The sequence below is a fragment of the Montipora capricornis genome, chromosome 14 (genome assembly GCF_036669925.1).
Source record: "Montipora capricornis isolate CH-2021 chromosome 14, ASM3666992v2, whole genome shotgun sequence".
NCBI lineage: Eukaryota > Metazoa > Cnidaria > Anthozoa > Scleractinia > Acroporidae > Montipora > Montipora capricornis.
The window spans coordinates 36,431,318-36,448,285 of record NC_090896.1 but is presented as its reverse complement, the minus strand read 5'-3'; the positions used below and the strand labels follow the sequence as shown (position 1 = coordinate 36,448,285).

The 16,968-nt window shown below is 39.7% G+C and overlaps 3 protein-coding genes across 3 annotated transcripts; 2 read left to right on the top strand and 1 right to left on the bottom strand.

The window, feature by feature from the left end:
• Positions 1 to 10,410: 10,410 nt before the first annotated feature.
• On the top strand, positions 10,411 to 11,123 carry LOC138031927 (THAP domain-containing protein 10-like). The gene is made up of 2 exons (XM_068879531.1): positions 10,411 to 10,806; positions 10,905 to 11,123. The coding sequence occupies exons 1-2, from the start codon at positions 10,411 to 10,413 to the stop codon at positions 11,121 to 11,123; spliced, it is 615 nt and encodes a 204-aa protein (XP_068735632.1).
• Positions 10,846 to 12,087, top strand: LOC138033681 (uncharacterized). Its single transcript, XM_068881475.1, has 2 exons — positions 10,846 to 11,362; positions 11,451 to 12,087. The coding sequence occupies exons 1-2, from the start codon at positions 11,268 to 11,270 to the stop codon at positions 12,001 to 12,003; spliced, it is 648 nt and encodes a 215-aa protein (XP_068737576.1). The 5' UTR covers positions 10,846 to 11,267; the 3' UTR covers positions 12,004 to 12,087.
• Positions 12,088 to 12,505: 418 nt separating this feature from the next.
• Positions 12,506 to 16,345, bottom strand: LOC138032910 (P2X purinoceptor 7-like). Its single transcript, XM_068880622.1, has 2 exons — positions 15,991 to 16,345; positions 12,506 to 13,838 (listed from the first exon to the last, which is right to left on the bottom strand). Exons 1-2 carry the CDS (start codon positions 16,185 to 16,187, stop codon positions 13,421 to 13,423), a joined length of 615 nt encoding a protein of 204 aa, XP_068736723.1. The 5' UTR covers positions 16,188 to 16,345; the 3' UTR covers positions 12,506 to 13,420.
• Between the last annotated feature and the right edge of the window lie 623 nt (positions 16,346 to 16,968).

Here is a 16,968-nt window from a genome sequence, read left to right as displayed (position 1 = left end):
GAAGAGTCTGGGCCCTCTTGCACTAGGAAAAAAGTATTTGACATTAAAATTTATGTCAACTTCTTGTCCAAGTCGTGTGTGGTTTAGCGGTTAGTTACGACGAAGGACTCAATACAAAAGGATGTCAGAGGTGTCCGCTTCAAGTCTCGGTAATTGCAGGTCAAAGCGATTTCTTTCTCTCATGTACACACCGTAGTATTGTACCCAAAGTAGTGGTAGGTATGACAAATGGATCAGGGGATGGAAGGAGAAGGATAAGAGGGATACGGACAGACAGAAAGAGAGTAAGAAAAAAAAGGAAGAGATTAGAGAGGAAAGTGGGAGGTGGGAAAGGCGATTTTATTTGGTTGTTTTGTTTCGTTTTCAACCCCCCCCCCCCCCCCCTTAAAAACCGCCCCCCCTTTTTTTTCAACCGCACCCCATAAAGAAAATCCCTTTTCAAACAGTTGATAAATAACCCAGATTAATTAAATTTACTTAGTTTGAATTAAATTTACCTAGTTTCATTTAAATGGACCTTAATTTCATTTCAACCTGTAACATATATATTGCTAAATAATCTAGATGTAAATATATCAGATAATCTTGATGTAAGTGTAGTATCGTTTAACATGTAAATACGACCTTTGACATTTATACGACGAATTTTGATGTATGTATAACAGTCTTGATGCACATGTACAACCTCTTGATATATGTATGTCATTCTTATTGTGTAAATAGCACAACTTGATGTTTTGTGAGTTTGAAATAACTATGTTGAGAAAAAATAACATCGCTCATAGCACAGCGTGTGAACGCAATACCGTCACATATCTTGCTTACTTACTTAAACCCACGATCATCGCCTACCAAAACAAAACAAAAGGAGAGATTAAAATCTACTTTTTATGTTAGTCTTCATTTTTGTGCTGGTTCGGATGCTCTACCACTGAGCTACAGAAGACACATCGGAGCTAAGCCCAGCATTACAATGGAACAGATGATATGCGTCCTTTATTCTTAGTTTTCTCTCACGTAATTCGGCGGCCATGTTGGATGGCAATACAATAGCATTTCTTATCGCAGAATTTGAATAATATTAAAGTTTGTTCCCAGCGAAGAAACAGCTGTCTTGCCACCCGGAACATGGACACCAAGACGACAAATGAAAACCAGCAATACCGCTTAAATTAAAATGTGTAAAGGTGTCTTCTTTGCAATTATTGTTTAAAAGATAGCTTATTTGTGTTTTAAAATATTATGCTTCACTATAGACTCTTTTTTTTTTTTAACGGTACAAACAAGAGCTTCAATCGTGCAAAAATTAACTTCAACATTTCCTTAAGAACTAATAAAATTTTACTTACTACATCAGGAAATATTGTTTCGAAGGAGCAAGTGATAGCGCCATGCTCCTGTCACCAACAAGATCATGACATTTCGTTTAGTCTCTCTTCTGTCCTTTGGAAAGCTGCATAATTACATAAAAGCTAAACGTCAGTGGTGGATCCAGACCTGGAAGTAAGGTGGGGGCCCGCTCTCAAACATTTTGTTTTTTCCCTTTCACAGTTAGTTGGTGTTGGCTTTGGGGGTAGGGGGCAAGGGGTAAAAAATTACATGAAGAGGCAAGTTCATCCAGAAATTATTTGTTGCGAAGGAGTAGCTGATAACGCCTTGCTCCTGTCAACAATAGGATCATGATATTTTGTTAAGTCACTCCTCCATCCTTTCGAAAGCTGTATAATTACATAAAGGCTAAAAGAAGCCAGTAAATGCTTGAAGGTAAAATGAATACTCGCATACTAACTTATTCTTCGGCGACATGGACTATTTTCTTCAAAGTGCTCTTCATAATATGACGAGCCTCTGGATACCGCCAACAATAAATTAAAGGATTTAACGACGAATTGAATAGAACGACGAAAAATGTGACTTCATTTGCAATAAATACAGAACCAGTCCAGTAACCGGTTATCCGTAATAACACGCAGAAACCAAATGGAAGGTAACACGCGACAAATACAAAATAAATGTACAAGACATTAAAAGCGGACTTCCGTTCTCTGTGGAGCGCCACTGCTTGCGAATTTGGTTGCTGAAATTGGCTTTGAATTTGATTCCAATGATATCGGGCTACTTTGTAAACACGAAAGTATGCAACTGTTGATAACAGAAATCCGGTCGATCCTATGGCGAAAAGAAAATGTAAATTCCCCGTCGTAACAATAACGAAAGTTGAGACGCAACTTGTCAGCCATATTGCAACTAAGGCGATTGTAACACGACTGGAAGTTACGAATTCTTGATACCTCAGGTGAAGAGAAACAGCGAGAAGTCTATCAACAGCAATGGAAGTTATATTCAAAAACGATGCGATCAGGAGAAGATGTAGGATAGCGTAGCAAAAAGTTAAAGGTAATGGACAGAGTACGTCAAGGTTGTAGTTTCCATTCAATGCCATACTCTGGAGCACCGCAAGGCTCGGTTGACCCAATACTCCCACTGCAAGATCAGTGGACGAAAGACTCAGAAAAAACTTCCTCAAATTAACGGGCAGGAATAAGGTTTTCCGTAAAGCTTGAATGGCCAGAATATTTCCCAATATTGCTACGGCAGAAAAAACAAAGTTTAACACACAGAGACAAAACAGTGTGGTTATATGGGATCCAGAAAGTTGTCGAATTTCATGCAAATGACGGCTGCAGGACTGGTCGGCCATAGTACTTCAACTTTAATTTTCAGCGGAGTATTCCTAAAGCAGGTAGAGCTATTCGTTTGGGTGAGCTACCATCTGTTTTTCATTCTTTTTATAGCTCTGAACGTCAGGTTAAAACGTTGGCATTGTAATTCGATTCTGCAGAAAGCGTGTGATCGGATTGGTTGTAAATGACAAATTAGTTTGCGACAATTATGTTTGACTAAAAGACCATTGACGTCAAGTTGAAATGTTCAATCGCTCAATCGTCGTATGTTTTAATATAACATGGAAAGCTTGGGTGAGCAAGGATCACATGTGAAAAAGTAAGGATGTGCTATATAATTTGATAATGTATGAACATCAAGGATAAGTAGTGCTTAGAGATGCCACCATTAATGAGGCTGTTCATACATAGCACGAGTGACTAGTATAAAAGGATATGTATGCAGCTTTGAGAATCATGAGAACAAAACAACATTAAAGAATTGGTTCGGGAAAATGGCTCTATTGAAATGAAAACGGAAGCGATGGCAAACATGTTCAATGAGTTTTTCTGCGAACATTGCTGGTGCATTGCGTTCAAATCTCTTATCAGTGGATTTGGACACTAGCAAATTGGAGTATTTTGTTTCCTCCAGGCTTGATAATTACACCACTCAATTCAACATCCCAGCTATTACAGCGCAACAAACTTTACGCTTGATTGTGAGTTTGCCTCACGGTAAAGCTACAGGCCCTGATGGCGTAAGTGTAAGATTGCTCAAACTGATCGTACCTGCTCTGTGTCAGCCTTTGACAAGTTTGTTCAACTTGTCCTTGGTAAAAGGCTATTTCCCAAGCAAATAGAAAATTGCGCGTGTTACTCGTCTCCACAAGGATGGTATCCGTGATTGCAAGGACGATAAGAGACCTATATCTGTTTTGTCTATGCTGTCTAAGTTACTTGAGAAGCATGTTGCCCATGCGTACATGGACTACCTAGTTCAAAATGGACTTATCTACCGTTTACAGTCTGCTTTTCGCATAGCTCACTCCACCGAGACGGCCTTGATCAATCTCAAGGATCAGATTTTATACAGCCTTGACCGAGACGAGGTTACTGAATTGGTATTCGTCGACTTTAAGAAGGCCTTCGACGTGGTAGACCATAGTCTCCTCTTGAAGAAGTTCGAACTATACAGAGCTAGCGACACCGCACTTTCCTGGTTCACCGGTGGCTCAGTTGGTTAAGCACCCGGCTGCCATGCGGGAGGTCGTGAGTTCGCCTCCGACCGGATCAACACTCAGGATCTTATAATAACTGCGAACAAACTCCTGCCTTTGTAATTACACCCGAAAATGGTTAGAATTTCAAGTCTTCTTAGATAAGGACTATAAACCGTAGGCCCCGCCTCTCATATATCTTCAATCTTTATAAGTTCTCTGTGGGACGTTAAAGAACCCAGACGCTGCTCGAGAAGAGTAGGGGATGAAGTTCTCGGTGTTGTGGCTGTCTTCTGTGAGTATGTTCTTTCCAGCAGAAGTGGCCGGCTTTTGGTGTATGACGCTACCTAAGCAAAAACAGCCACAAGTCAATGGAACTTTGCCGAGTGCTGGGACATGTAGACGTAGAAATGTACGAACCCCCTCCGCCCCCTCGCCCAAAGCTTGTAAATGAGGAAAGACAAAAACCGGTAAGAGTCTTATCAGAATCTTTCCAGTGCTAGGCCGAACTTGCTAGTGACCATTTCCTAGGTGGCTTGATAGCTCCAAAACGTTCTCGCCCATGAATTCGCGATTCCTATTGTTTATTTGCTATGAATTCACTATTATCGTGAATTTTGGACACTGTTTCCCAGGACTTGTGGTATCAGAGAAAATAAGGAAATAAAAAATCATATACGTGGATTCTATTTGAACCCGAAGTTTCTACTCTATAGGAACCGCTTCTTTACGCTTTACCACTGAAGATCAAGACACCGCCTTTTTTCAAAAAACATTTGTTTAAGTCTAACATAGAATATCGCTGCTGAAGAGTAATTAGGCCTAAGCTTTGATTTTAAAATGTTTGCCGTGAAGTTTGGAAAGCGACCTTTTGTATTGTTTAATGTTGTTTGTTGGGGAGTGATAATACGGCATCATCAAATAATGTTTAAAATATAATCTCTGAACAGCTTAGCCTAGCGGTGTGGTAATCGAGTGGTTAGGTGACGGGCTAAAAGTAAGCATTACCAGGTTGGAGTCCTATGTCCATACACGTGGGTTTTCTTTTCAAAATCAAATACGAACATTTCCCACAAGTCCTGGTACACAGTGTGCAGTGGGCAATTGACCCGTAGTCCTTGCAGGCTACGGGCCTAAATGTTAAAAATAAATGTAAATATTTGGGGTTAGGTGCACTTTCAAGAAAAGGGTATATGACAGAATTCTAATTCTTTGTGGTGGTGTATCATGGTCTTCTGATAACCACAAAAAAAAAGAAAATTCAACTTAAGAGTTCTCTTCATCCTGTTTTTGGCCTCTAAAACCATGAAATGTCATTTCCCCTGGGGTACCAAAACCGCTCAAGAAGGGGGATTGGGGATATGGGGCCTGTGAAATCAGAACTGTAATGAAAATTGCCTTTTCATTTGAGAAAAAAAGTTCCTGTATTGATGACACAGACCCCATATCCCCAGTCCCATAACCAGCATAGCTTTGTACCCCACTGGAAATTACATTTTATGGTGTGCTCATTAGAAGAACATGAAGTTTCAATCAGCAAATAAAACAAATTCTGTTGTATGCACTTTAAAAGAAATTCTCACACCAATGCAATCAAGGAGCACATGCAGAATGTAGTGGCAAAGGACCTCTCATTTTTTTTCTGGAAACAAGCAAACACTGTCTAAAAATAGAACGAGGTACAGTTGTATACTGTACACTACTGGCGATAAATAGTACATCTACCTCATGTATTTAGTTGTTCCAGAGATTGAAAGTTTAAATACTTACAACTCCCATCCTCACAATCCTCCCAGTCCTCCTATACTCCGGTATAGTAGCTAGGGAGCTTATGCAAGGAAGACGATGACTGCTACGAGAACGCCACAAAACAATGGACTTTCTGAACAAAAAGCAAAGGCTCTGCACGTGCGTTTTGCATTCTGGTTCTTTTTTTTGTTTGTTTTTTTGGCCGTCCCCGTCGTCACAACGACGGGAATTTACCAAATTTGAGGTTGTGTAGAGATCGTGGGAACCTGACGAAAAAAATTATAGCTTTTTTTCGCAAACAACAACATCGTTCGTGCCAGTTTTATTCCTGCAATGTTGATACACACTTTATTCCGAGCGACTTGGAGTTATCACAAAATTCTTACAACGGGAAATAATATTTTTAGACGACGCTCACATTGACGTCGGCGTCCTCCTTGCGTAAGCTCCCCGTTAGCGCTTTGTGGAAAACCTAATCGCTGCCTGCTTGTTCGACGGGAGTCTCGCGTTTTCCTCTCCCTGATGCTGCAGCAGGTTGTAGTGTTGAAAATGGCAGTAAAATGAAAATTGCAACAACAATGATATTCTCTGTCTAAAGATTACCCCTATTTATTTATTATTATGCTATGTCTGTTACTTTTGATCTCTTCGTTGTTTTACGAAGCCATCTGAAGGTCATTTTCGCAAAAACAAGGACCTTAATTACTCATTTGAATTTTAGAGAAACGGTGAGAAAAAGGGCCACTTTATATTTGATCGTCGTCATTATTGTAAATAATAATAATAATAATAATAATTCAGAGATCACACGAATCAGGAATGTCACATGATAGATATGGCAGTCCCATCGGACAGAAATACGTCCGTTACGGTAATGGAGAAACTCTCTAAGAATATTTGAATACGCTACCTGTGGATCAGAATATTGTTCAATCCGGAAAAAAAACGTTGCGGATTCAAAACTATCCCGATACGGGACTAGAGGCTAACTCGAAAACCTACCTAGGGGCTAACTCGAAAACCTACCAGTTTATTTAGCTCCTAGGCTCAAATATTTCATTAATTAAAATTGTAATTATGATTATTTTATCTATTTTATTTGTTTCTTTCCAACTTTAAATTGTACATTAACTATGACCTGAGCAAATAAAAATTCTATCTTCGTGTGGAAGGAGCCTAATTCTTTTTTATGTCTGTTTAATTCAATACTTGAAATTTTTTAACGCTCCATTTTTGCACTTATTTAAAACCAAAAATAAATCACTTTTATTTAATCTTTGGTCATTTTATCACTTTAATTTAATTTAATTTAAGGAGGAGGCTAGAAATAGCTTGTTCTCTTTTCACAGAGGGAGGCGCGGTGGCCTAACGGTTTGCTCGCTGGACTCCGAATCAAGCGGTCAGGGTTCGAGCCCGTGTTGTGTTCTTGGGCAAGACACTTTACTCTCACAGTGCCTCTCTTCACCCAGGTGTATAAAATGGATACCGGCAATTTTATGCAGCTGGGGGTAACCCTGCGATGGACTAGCATCCCATACTACTCCAAGTCGCTTCATGCTTCAGTAACCGGAGAAAAGCGCCGGCCTGATGGGCCACTAGGCTCGAAGCAGACCTTTTTTTTTTCACAGAAATAAACATATTCTGTCCTTAGGTATAGTTAGGGTAATCATATCAAGACGAAATTTTGCCGGAGTTTCCCGGCAGCTGAGTCTTTTTTAGAGCACGGTAAAGGGACAAAATTTAAAGCCACAGTCATTGGAGTAACATGCATCAATACGATATAATGGCCTAGTGATGTAAGCACGTCTGCAAAACCTGTGTTGCAAGTAACCTAATTTCTCCTTGTCTTCGGTGTCGATGTCATCCATCTAGTCAATTTAACTGGGGACTGAATCATGAGTCATGGCGATCGGACGCCTTTGCTTAAGCTCCCGCTCAAAGGTGGATTCTGCTCCTAAGCCTTTATACCTTTAGTGGGGAACCTTGTAGTACCTTTTGGTATTGTTTTTTTTTTTTTTCTTGATTTCAATAGAAAGTGAAGTGCATTGTATTGGTAGAAAACGATCTAAGCGAGGGTCAAGTTCTTCGTCGACTGATGAAAGAATGGCCGCTCTAACCCGGCCTGCCCAATTGATGAAAACCACAAATCCATATAATCGATGTCAATCAATATAATCGATAATAATTAATCGATTAATATCGGAAATCGATGAAAATCGATCACCAAAAAAACTGTGAGTATCGATTTCCATAGATTTAAACGATTTTTCTGGTTTCATTTCAATTTCATTGAAAAACGTAATGGAGGCTTTCAGACTTCGATTTCTGCAATTTTAATCGTAGCTCCACTGGCACGTTCAAACCACCTCCACGCCTATATGGCCCTGCTGGGTCTAGACCGCAAGCGGTGCTGAAAGAAACGAAACATTACATGCTAAAAATCATCAGTATAAAAGTCGGGTACAAAACCCGATACATATAGATTACTTCATGGTTGGTGAGTGCGTACGATTTTTATTCAAGAGTTGTGAAGGATCGCGTAAACGAACAAGTGAGCGAAGCGAACGAGTGAGTTTAACGATCCTTCACAACGAGTGAGTAATAAAAATCGCACAAACGAGCCAATCATGAAGTAATTTGTTTATTATATAAGTACAGAGATCATAAAGTTAACGAGGTAAGTGTTAATGGTGAGGCTATCAAACCACCGATCGTGAACAAAAGCCCTAAACAAATAGCAAAATATTTTTGAAATAAAAGAAATCTTTACCTTCCATACCTCGCTTGAGCACTTTTAAAACTTTTTAAGATGTTCTGAAGTATTTTTGTGGAGAAAACTAAGCAGTAAAAGATCAAAACCTTGAAAACCATACACCAGTCGGCCGCCATGTTTACAAATCTGTGCACAGGCCACCCGCGCCAAAGTTCAACATCATATTAGCCAATCAAAAGGCTGATACGACAATTTTTCACCAGTGAAAATAACGATATAGCCAATCAGAGCGTCCATACGTCGTTTTTCACTGTGAAAAAAATAGTATGGCTTCTCTAGCGCAAAGAGACTATATTTATCTCGATCCTTTTTGGAGTGTAAATCTCGGTACGTATATCATAAAAAAGCTTATGTTCTGGTGACCATTAGTGTTTTTTGGTGGGGGGGGGGGGGGGGGGAGGTATAAATTTTATCGAGACTTATCCTTCCGATTTGAAGAACTAAAGAGGAACTTGACAAGAAACATACCATTCGGTAGTCGCTTCAAGAAGTCATAGGGGTTTTACAAGTTCCGACCTTTTGAATATGTCCGAGCTGTCCGGCTACCAAGAAATGTGCTTCACCTGCCGTTACAGTAAACCCACACTCATGGTACCCTTTCACAACACATTTTATTAAGACCACCTCTCCCCAGGTAATCTTCAAAGTATATTCTGAAGTGGATACGCGGATACGCAGTGGAAAAGACCACCCCTTTCCTAGTAATGTCCTACGTATATTCGGAAGTGGAAACGAGGATATGCAGTGGAAAATACCACCCCTCCCCAAGTAATTTTTTAAGTATATTCTGAAACGGATACGCAGTCGAAAAGACCACCTCTCCCCAAGTAATCTTCTAAGTATATTGATTTCCGTCATATTTTAAAGATCGGGTCAACAGGGTGAAAGTTGGCAAAGCTGCTAGTGACTGGAATGTGATGAAACGTGGATGCCCTCAAGGATCCTCCTTTGGTCCAACACTGTGGAACCTGTACCAAAATGATCTGTCGTATCACGTAAATGAGATTGCAAATGTAAATATGTATGCTGATGACCATCAGATGTATACAGTTGGCAGCGATATGTCCATTATGTGTACTGATATGGAAAAGAAAGGAAACTCTGCCCTTAAATGGTATAAAGACAACTATTGTCATCTCATATAGCATTTCTGTAAGGCGTCGGATACAAGAAAGGTTGAAAGAATTCAAGAGCGGACACTAAGGATAGTTTATAATTCACATTCAGAAACATATATGAACTTATTAGATCGTGCTAAACTACCAAGCCTTCTTAATAGGAGATTGCAAGACATAGTTATACTCATGTACAAGGTTAAATATAGGCTAGTTCCTGATTTCACTTGTGATATTTTCAGTACTAAGTCTTGCAAATAAAATTTTAGAAACCAGGGCCGGGTTCCTGAAAGGTATAATAACTCTATTCCAGGGATAAATGTGCCTTATTTCAGGCACATTTATCCCTGGAATAGGGTTATTACACCTTTCAGGAACCGGCCCCTGAATTTTGATATTCCAAGATTTAATTCTGTATTGTATGGTTAACACTCTCTTAGATATCTTGGACCCTTTTTACGGAACAAGCTAGATAAAAACATCACTAAAACGAGCAGCCTATCTAAGTGTAAGTTTCATATTAGATGTAAGGATCTTACTGAACTGATAAATGGCAACAATTGCCCCGCGTGCGTAATTTGTACCTCTTAAAGGGATACTCTATTCCCCAGTACAAAAATTCACAAACCTGTTGCTTAATGCCTACTTGAAACATATTAACCATCGAAAGAGTTTGATTCTTTCTTCCTTCCCCATAAATTAACAAAGTATCTCGCCCGAGATTTGAAACGAAGCACTATGGCCGAAAAGCGGAAATGACGTAGAAAGGAGAACCTCGCAAACCTCTTCCGGTAAATTCTCTTAAGATTGATTCATAAATAGGGGTCATTACGCTTTCGCAATTCCCCGATTCGAAATTTTCTCTGCGCTTTTTTGTAAAGACATCTATTATGCCGCATCGCTGTGTAGCTGGTGGATGTTCTAACACCCGTAAAAACAGAGTGAGTCTCCATCAATGGCCAGAAGACCTCCATTTTGCAAGACTGTGGACGAATGCTGTCAAAAACACACTGTCTGACTTTTATTATCATACGAATTCAAGTAGACTTTGCAGTGCTTATTTCACTGAAGATTGCTTTGAGGCACAAACTGTTATTGCTAAGTCTTTAGGTTTGAGGATGAAGAATTCAATTAAAGCCGATGCCGTTCCAACAATCTTTAAAATTCGTCCTCCTCAAACCAAAAAATCAAGAAGAGACGGTGACAGCGACAACGGCACATTTGATACTTCAGAGGTCAAAAGCAATCCACCTCGAGGGGCATACGGAAAGCGAGAAGCTGCATGGGTAAGCTTAGAAACAATGTTATGGTACAGGCGATATCATTACCGAAAATACTAGTTATACGTACTTACTTGTTTGTTGCTTTTGATATATTTTAAAAGATTATCGATGAAAGTGTGCGAAAGGAAAGTTCCACTTCCGGGAAACAGAAAGACGACGCAGAAGCAACTGAGGAAAAGAGTGAACCCAAAGTAAAGGAGGCCTCTACACAGATCCAGTCCTCAAAGAAAAACGTGTCTGTACAATTTCGGAGCAAACATAGAAGCAAAGGGAAGTTTCGCCTGAGACGAATGGTCAAGAATGAATATCGATTGAAATAATAGTTTTCTTTGTCTTATTCGTACAGGTAGTCAAACCGCCATTGGAAAAAAGACTCAAGGCATTCAGTGTAGTCTACAGAGAGAGTTTTCACCACTTCCACTCCCTGCCAAAGCGAGGACGAGGAATCAGATCCAGAGGAAGAGATGGAAACCGATGACGATCCATCGTACGTCCCTGACCCAGATGATGAAGTGGAAGAGGATCCCGCTTTTGACGACTTTGACGATCTAAAATACGAGTGAGTTTGACAAAAACACATTTGTGAAATACAGACATGATTGCTAAACAAAAAAACTCCTAAATGGTCTTGTTGTTTCGTTTCATAGGAAATCTCCTAAGGATGCCCCTGCTCATCAACAAAACCTGTTTTTGGTTGCGGAATCATCACTTCTTTCTTTATTTCAATTTTGCCCTGTCTGCAATTCAGAATGCGATGCAGTAGTTTCAACACGAGCTGGAACGAAGATAAGAGTGGAACAAAAATGCTTGTCTTGCACTCATAGCAAATTGTGGGATTCACAACCCTCCGTTGGAGATATCCCTGTTGGGAACATCGTGATGTCCTCCGCAATTCTCTTTGGCGGCGGGAGCCCAACGAAATTCCTAACAATTATGCAGCATATGAGAGTTCCTACCATTGCCTACTCAACATTTATGCACCACCAGAGATCATATCTACATCCCGCAGTGGAAAGAACATACAGGCAGCGACAAGCTACCCTGCTAAATGAAATAAAATCCGAAGGGAGAGAGTTATTAGTCGGCGGAGATGGTCGCTGTGACAGCCCTGGCCATTCAGCTAAGTATGGGTCTTACTCCCTCATGGATCTCGAGCAGAGCAAAATCGTAGATTCCCAGTTGGTGCAGGTTTGTAAATAATGAACTTTACTGGTGCAGAACAATATAAGCTACTCTCGCCTAGTAGTTCAAATTCACAATTTTATGTCGATCTTAACTGCAATGTGAACTAGGACACATTTTTATCGTTCTACACTCAACAGAGTAACGAAGTGAAAAATTCAGCAGCTATTGAAAAGGAGGGACTCGAATGATGTCTCAACTACCTAACGGATGAAGGGCTGTCTGTAAACACTCTGGTAAGCCAGGTACGTATAAATATTACACTGCAGTAACAATTATCTGTCTTGAGCGAGTAAATGCAGTTGAATTTCTTTTATTTTGCAGGCACACCACCTTTTGAGAAACTGATGGAACTTCTGACGAAGATTTCTCTTATAAAGGATGTCAGGCAGATGTCAGGACAACATGCCACCTCATCTCTGGAGGCATTCCATTCCGTGCAAAATCACTTTGCTCCGAAACGACTTGCGTTTTCCTATCACGGGATGACAAGCAGGTGGTACACAATTGAACACTACAGTTAGCATTAGGTGTCAATAGACAAATAAAGAGATCCTGAAATGCCCAAAGATTTGTATACACAAGACCTTTGAACGAGCCGTACAAACTTGACGTAAATGCAAACTGAATGATAATACTTTTGTAATTTACAATACTTTGCCATGAAAGACAACCATAGCGATAACTTATGCGTTGACCTAATTGAAGAATTAACTGTGTTAGGTTGCAAATAGCGATTCTGCACTTTAACGAGAACAGCAATCGAGAAAGCGCCACACTAAAAGATGGTTCTGAACGAGTGAACATTGCCTTTCCTAAGTACAAGAAAGGAGAACACACGGTCAAAAAGGTTTTAGTCAAATGCACCTACAGTAAGTTTAATTTCTCTCTCCATAACGATTATAGACTAAATCGACTTGCCCTTAAGACAATTATGACCCCTGCTCTTATTTCACTTGTCTTATACTGTATACATGTATCTGTAACACATCTGTTTTTACATCGCTTCGTTATCCTTTTGCACAGAATATGTTGCCCATCTCAAGGAAATGGTAATGAAGATTCTCCAGGGACAGGAGAGCAGTGTTTTGCCAAGATCTGCTGCTCCACGTTCATAGTCATCTGACTATAATCGCCCTGACAAGAATACTGCAGTCAGCACAATGAAATCACGATTTAAAAAGTGATACAATTCTCGCCGATTGTCTGATTGACTTTGCTATCTGCGGGGAACATCTGGCACTTTTACACTTTGTAAACTGGAGCAAACAAAAATTAGATTTAATCATTTTATATATTTCATTTAGCAATTAACCCAGACGTGTAAAAGCACGAGGTAACAACTTGACAATTGTTACGAATGTTTGAATACCAGATTGTGAATGCTCTACATTTGACATTAAAAATAATGCTTAAATGAGGTTTTTTCCACGCTTTACTCGTCTGCAAAGCGAAATCCTTGAAAAGAAAAGTCTTCTTCAATGCCTGGAGGAGGGAAGTGTGCTCGAATACAGCAAACAGCACAAGATGGAAGGACAACTCTAACCTCACGTCCCAAAATCCCCCAGCACCACCTTGCCAGCTGCCTGTAAGCTATGTGACGGTTTTGCTTATGTTCTGGGCCCTCATAAGAGTTATGGTACTGCTGTTTGTACTGGTACCAAGCTGTCTGCAGTACCCAGTGGTTCAAGCAGACAGAATTAAAACCTGGGTGCTGCGTAATGCAAACAAGCGGCTCGGTCAGCCCTTCGTGTTCGACTGCTTCGTTGTTTTTGGCAACAATACAGTCAATTTCGGAGCAACAGATGCACTCTTCTACACGTTGAAGACGTTGGCAATTCCCACAAGTACACCTAAGGTATAGATACAATTAGTCAAAGCAGGGTTCTCATATAGTGCAAAATAAACTTTGACTTGAGGAATTCTGTTAATCGGTCTCAATCGGTTCGCGCTGCCCCCATCGCGTCATCGAAACATGTATTTAAAAATGGGACAAATACCATTTCTCTGTCACAAGAGAGCTTTAGGAATGATTTCCGTACAGGTCCCTACTTCATTATGCAGGCAGAATAAATTAATTATTCATTCGCGCTATTGTTTTGTAGAACAATACGTATACCCAAGAGAACCGAATATATACATGGGTAATTTGTACTTACGGGATGAATAAAAACGGATCTCATTTTTCTCTTCCTCCCTCTCTCTCGTCTTTCCCTTCATCGCCCACACCGTTACTCGTTTTTGTCTCAGCTTTCCTCTTTCTATCCCTTCGTCTTGTTCTTATTTCCAGACCCCGCACGGCTTTTTCTGCCATTTTATCCCATGATATGCCACTCGCAGCTTGCCTTGAACTCCGACCCACTGTAAACCTCTGGATTACTTATCCCTGTTCTTCACCACTGAGCTATCGTGTCAAGTTGCTAAGTCACACCTTGAAAATGATATTTATTTTGAATTCTGGCCGACTATTTACATAACAATGATACGTAATTATATACACGTGCCGCGCCGAGCAACTACAATCGAACTTACACTTGTAGGTTACCGTTAAGAGATCCCTGTTTTACTACTCTTGAAAGAACCAATCCCTTTAATAATGCTAACCGTAACCCTAATTACGACTAAAGGCACTGTTTAGGCTTAAGGTTAGTCCCTGTGATACTTTTAGGTTTTCCAGTATTGCTGTGAACTGTGACCTGCTTTTCCTTCATGCCCCGTGCGTGCGGCACACTTATAAGTTCACTGCGTGGAAGAGTATACCACGCTTAAAGTCTGATTGGTGCATCTTTCATGGGAAACTTTCATGCACGAGTTCCTTGCAATTAAAATCGTTTCATATATCCCTTTTTTTGAAGCAAACTTGTGTCTTCGTAATAATCAAGATGGCTACCGAAGTAAAAGGGTCACAGCAATGGAAGATTTGATCATTTGGAAATTGTCCCTGCTTTATAGCCTTTCCAGAGTTGAGCATAGAGTGGTGCAAAGAAAACAATTTACTTTCGTCTTCCGTGTCCAAAACCTGTGTGAAAACGCAGTCAGTTGGCAAAGACAAAGTGCCGCATCGGGAGATGGATCTGTTTCGCGATGCTCAAGAAAAAACTGCAATGGATAGCCTTCAATCCGCCAGAACACATATTAATTTTCTGACCGTAAACTTTCCTTGAAAAAAAAATTAGCCCTAGCTACCTGTGGCCGGAAACTTTACAACTGCCTACAAGACAAGGGCTAACATCATCTCACCGCAGTTAACCATCGCCTAAACTTCGTCGACCCAGACAAACGAGCCCACAGCAGGGCATTGAAAAGACATGATGGGGAATGAAACGAAGTATGCCTCGTAGGGGAACATCCATGGATCTCTACCAAAGCTATTTACTTGGAAGTATCATTGAGCATATTGCCGATCTCTACAAAGAGCGATAAATCGCAAAATCCTTCTAAATGCACCGTTCGTGATCCTAAATACAGGAAAGGAAGAAAATATACACTTTGCAGTGTCTCAGCGAATTTTTAAGCAGACAGGAAGAACAATTTCACGATAAAAAGAGCAGGTAGCCATTAAATTTCTTATGACAGTACTTTTATTTGGTTTGTTTGTTATGTTTGCGAATCTGAACCCTATTACAACGATTGCTTGAAACTCCACTTCTTGCGCTTATTCTAAAACTAAAAAATAGGTAAAATTGCAGGAAAAGTGCCGAAATTGCAGGAAAAACTGTTCGATTTTCTGTATTTCAGACAGAAGTTCGACCGACTTTTTTTAAGTCCATATAGACTTAGAAAAAAAACCTCTAAAAAGAAAGAACAAAGCGCCACAGTCCCAAAGGACGTCTATTGTTATCGCTATTGTTTTCTTGAAACAAAGGAGTGTATGCATAATGAAGTAGGGACCTGTGCGGAAATCTTTCTGGTTTTGATTTATCGACACAATGAAAAATAACACCGTCCTAAGTTTGGACTACAACAGCATTTGCTACACGTTGCAAATTGAAATTGATCGCTCACCAGTCTGTATTTTGTAGTCGCTCGTATTGTCGTTCGCCAGAATCATTTGAAGAGTCCGTACCCGAGCTTGCATCACTGTCGTACGGCTCAAATAAGTATGGCTGTACTCCTTCACAATCAATAAATGAAGGTCCCTCTGCACTTTCGTCACTACCATTATCGGAAGAAGAACTATTTCGCGAATCCTCAGACTCCATTGCACATTTTTTTAAGTAAAGTAAACAAGACACTCGAGAAAGGGTTCTTCTTTCTACGTCATCAATCACATGTTTTCAGAAATGTCGTTTTCAGTTCCGGTCCTCCGATAAGGGATATTTTTGCTGTTTCTCAGCGATTTTCAGACTTTTCTACTTTTTGTTTTCACATATTTTATCGTTTTTCCGTATTTATGATGTTAACACAACCTTTTGAGCAAAAGTTGTTTTGAGGGATAGAGTATCCCTTTAAAGTGTGCCCGTGTTGTTAGAAGTATTTTGATTATTTTAGCATATTGTAAATGTATATATAATTTATAGATTGTTTCTTATTTGTTATGTATCATAGTATTCATGATTTATTTTATCTTTATTTTGTGTACCCAATTATCGTCAGCTAAATACATGAACACATGAATAAAGTTCATCATCATCATCAAGACTGAAATCTAATTTTTCCCAACAATGTGCAGTAAGTCAAATAGTATATAGCATTTAGGGTTGGGAAACCTAGAGTATACCTTAGTGAACTTAATGCAAATGTTTGTACATATATTTTATTCATTTATATTTTGCAGTTTTAATAGTTTCTTCCAAATTGCAATTCACTGTGTTGTAGACGGTGCAATTATTGTGTGAATAAACACCATTATTATTATTTTGTCATCAGTATAGTTATTACACTTCCATTATGAAACAATTAATAAGGGATAATTTTGCATTACGGTAATGTGAAATCTTGACTCGCCTATAAACGTACCGCTAAAGTAATCGCATACTTCAT

Bases quoted from the DNA above. Each gene is read 5' to 3' on its own strand.
- LOC138031927 (XM_068879531.1), top strand. From the start codon at position 10,411: ATGCCGCATCGCTGTGTAGCTGGTGGATGTTCTAACACCCGTAAAAAC. The intron at 10,807-10,904 runs GTAAGCTTAGAA...ATATTTTAAAAG, and splicing joins GAAAGCGAGAAGCTGCATGG to ATTATCGATGAAAGTGTGCG.
- LOC138033681 (XM_068881475.1), top strand. From the start codon at position 11,268: ATGGAAACCGATGACGATCCATCGTACGTCCCTGACCCAGATGATGAA. The intron at 11,363-11,450 runs GTGAGTTTGACA...TTCGTTTCATAG, and splicing joins TTTGACGATCTAAAATACGA to GAAATCTCCTAAGGATGCCC.
- LOC138032910 (XM_068880622.1), bottom strand. From the start codon at position 16,187: ATGGAGTCTGAGGATTCGCGAAATAGTTCTTCTTCCGATAATGGTAGT. The intron at 13,839-15,990 runs GTGAGCGATCAA...TCTATACCTTAG, and splicing joins CGACTACAAAATACAGACTG to GTGTACTTGTGGGAATTGCC.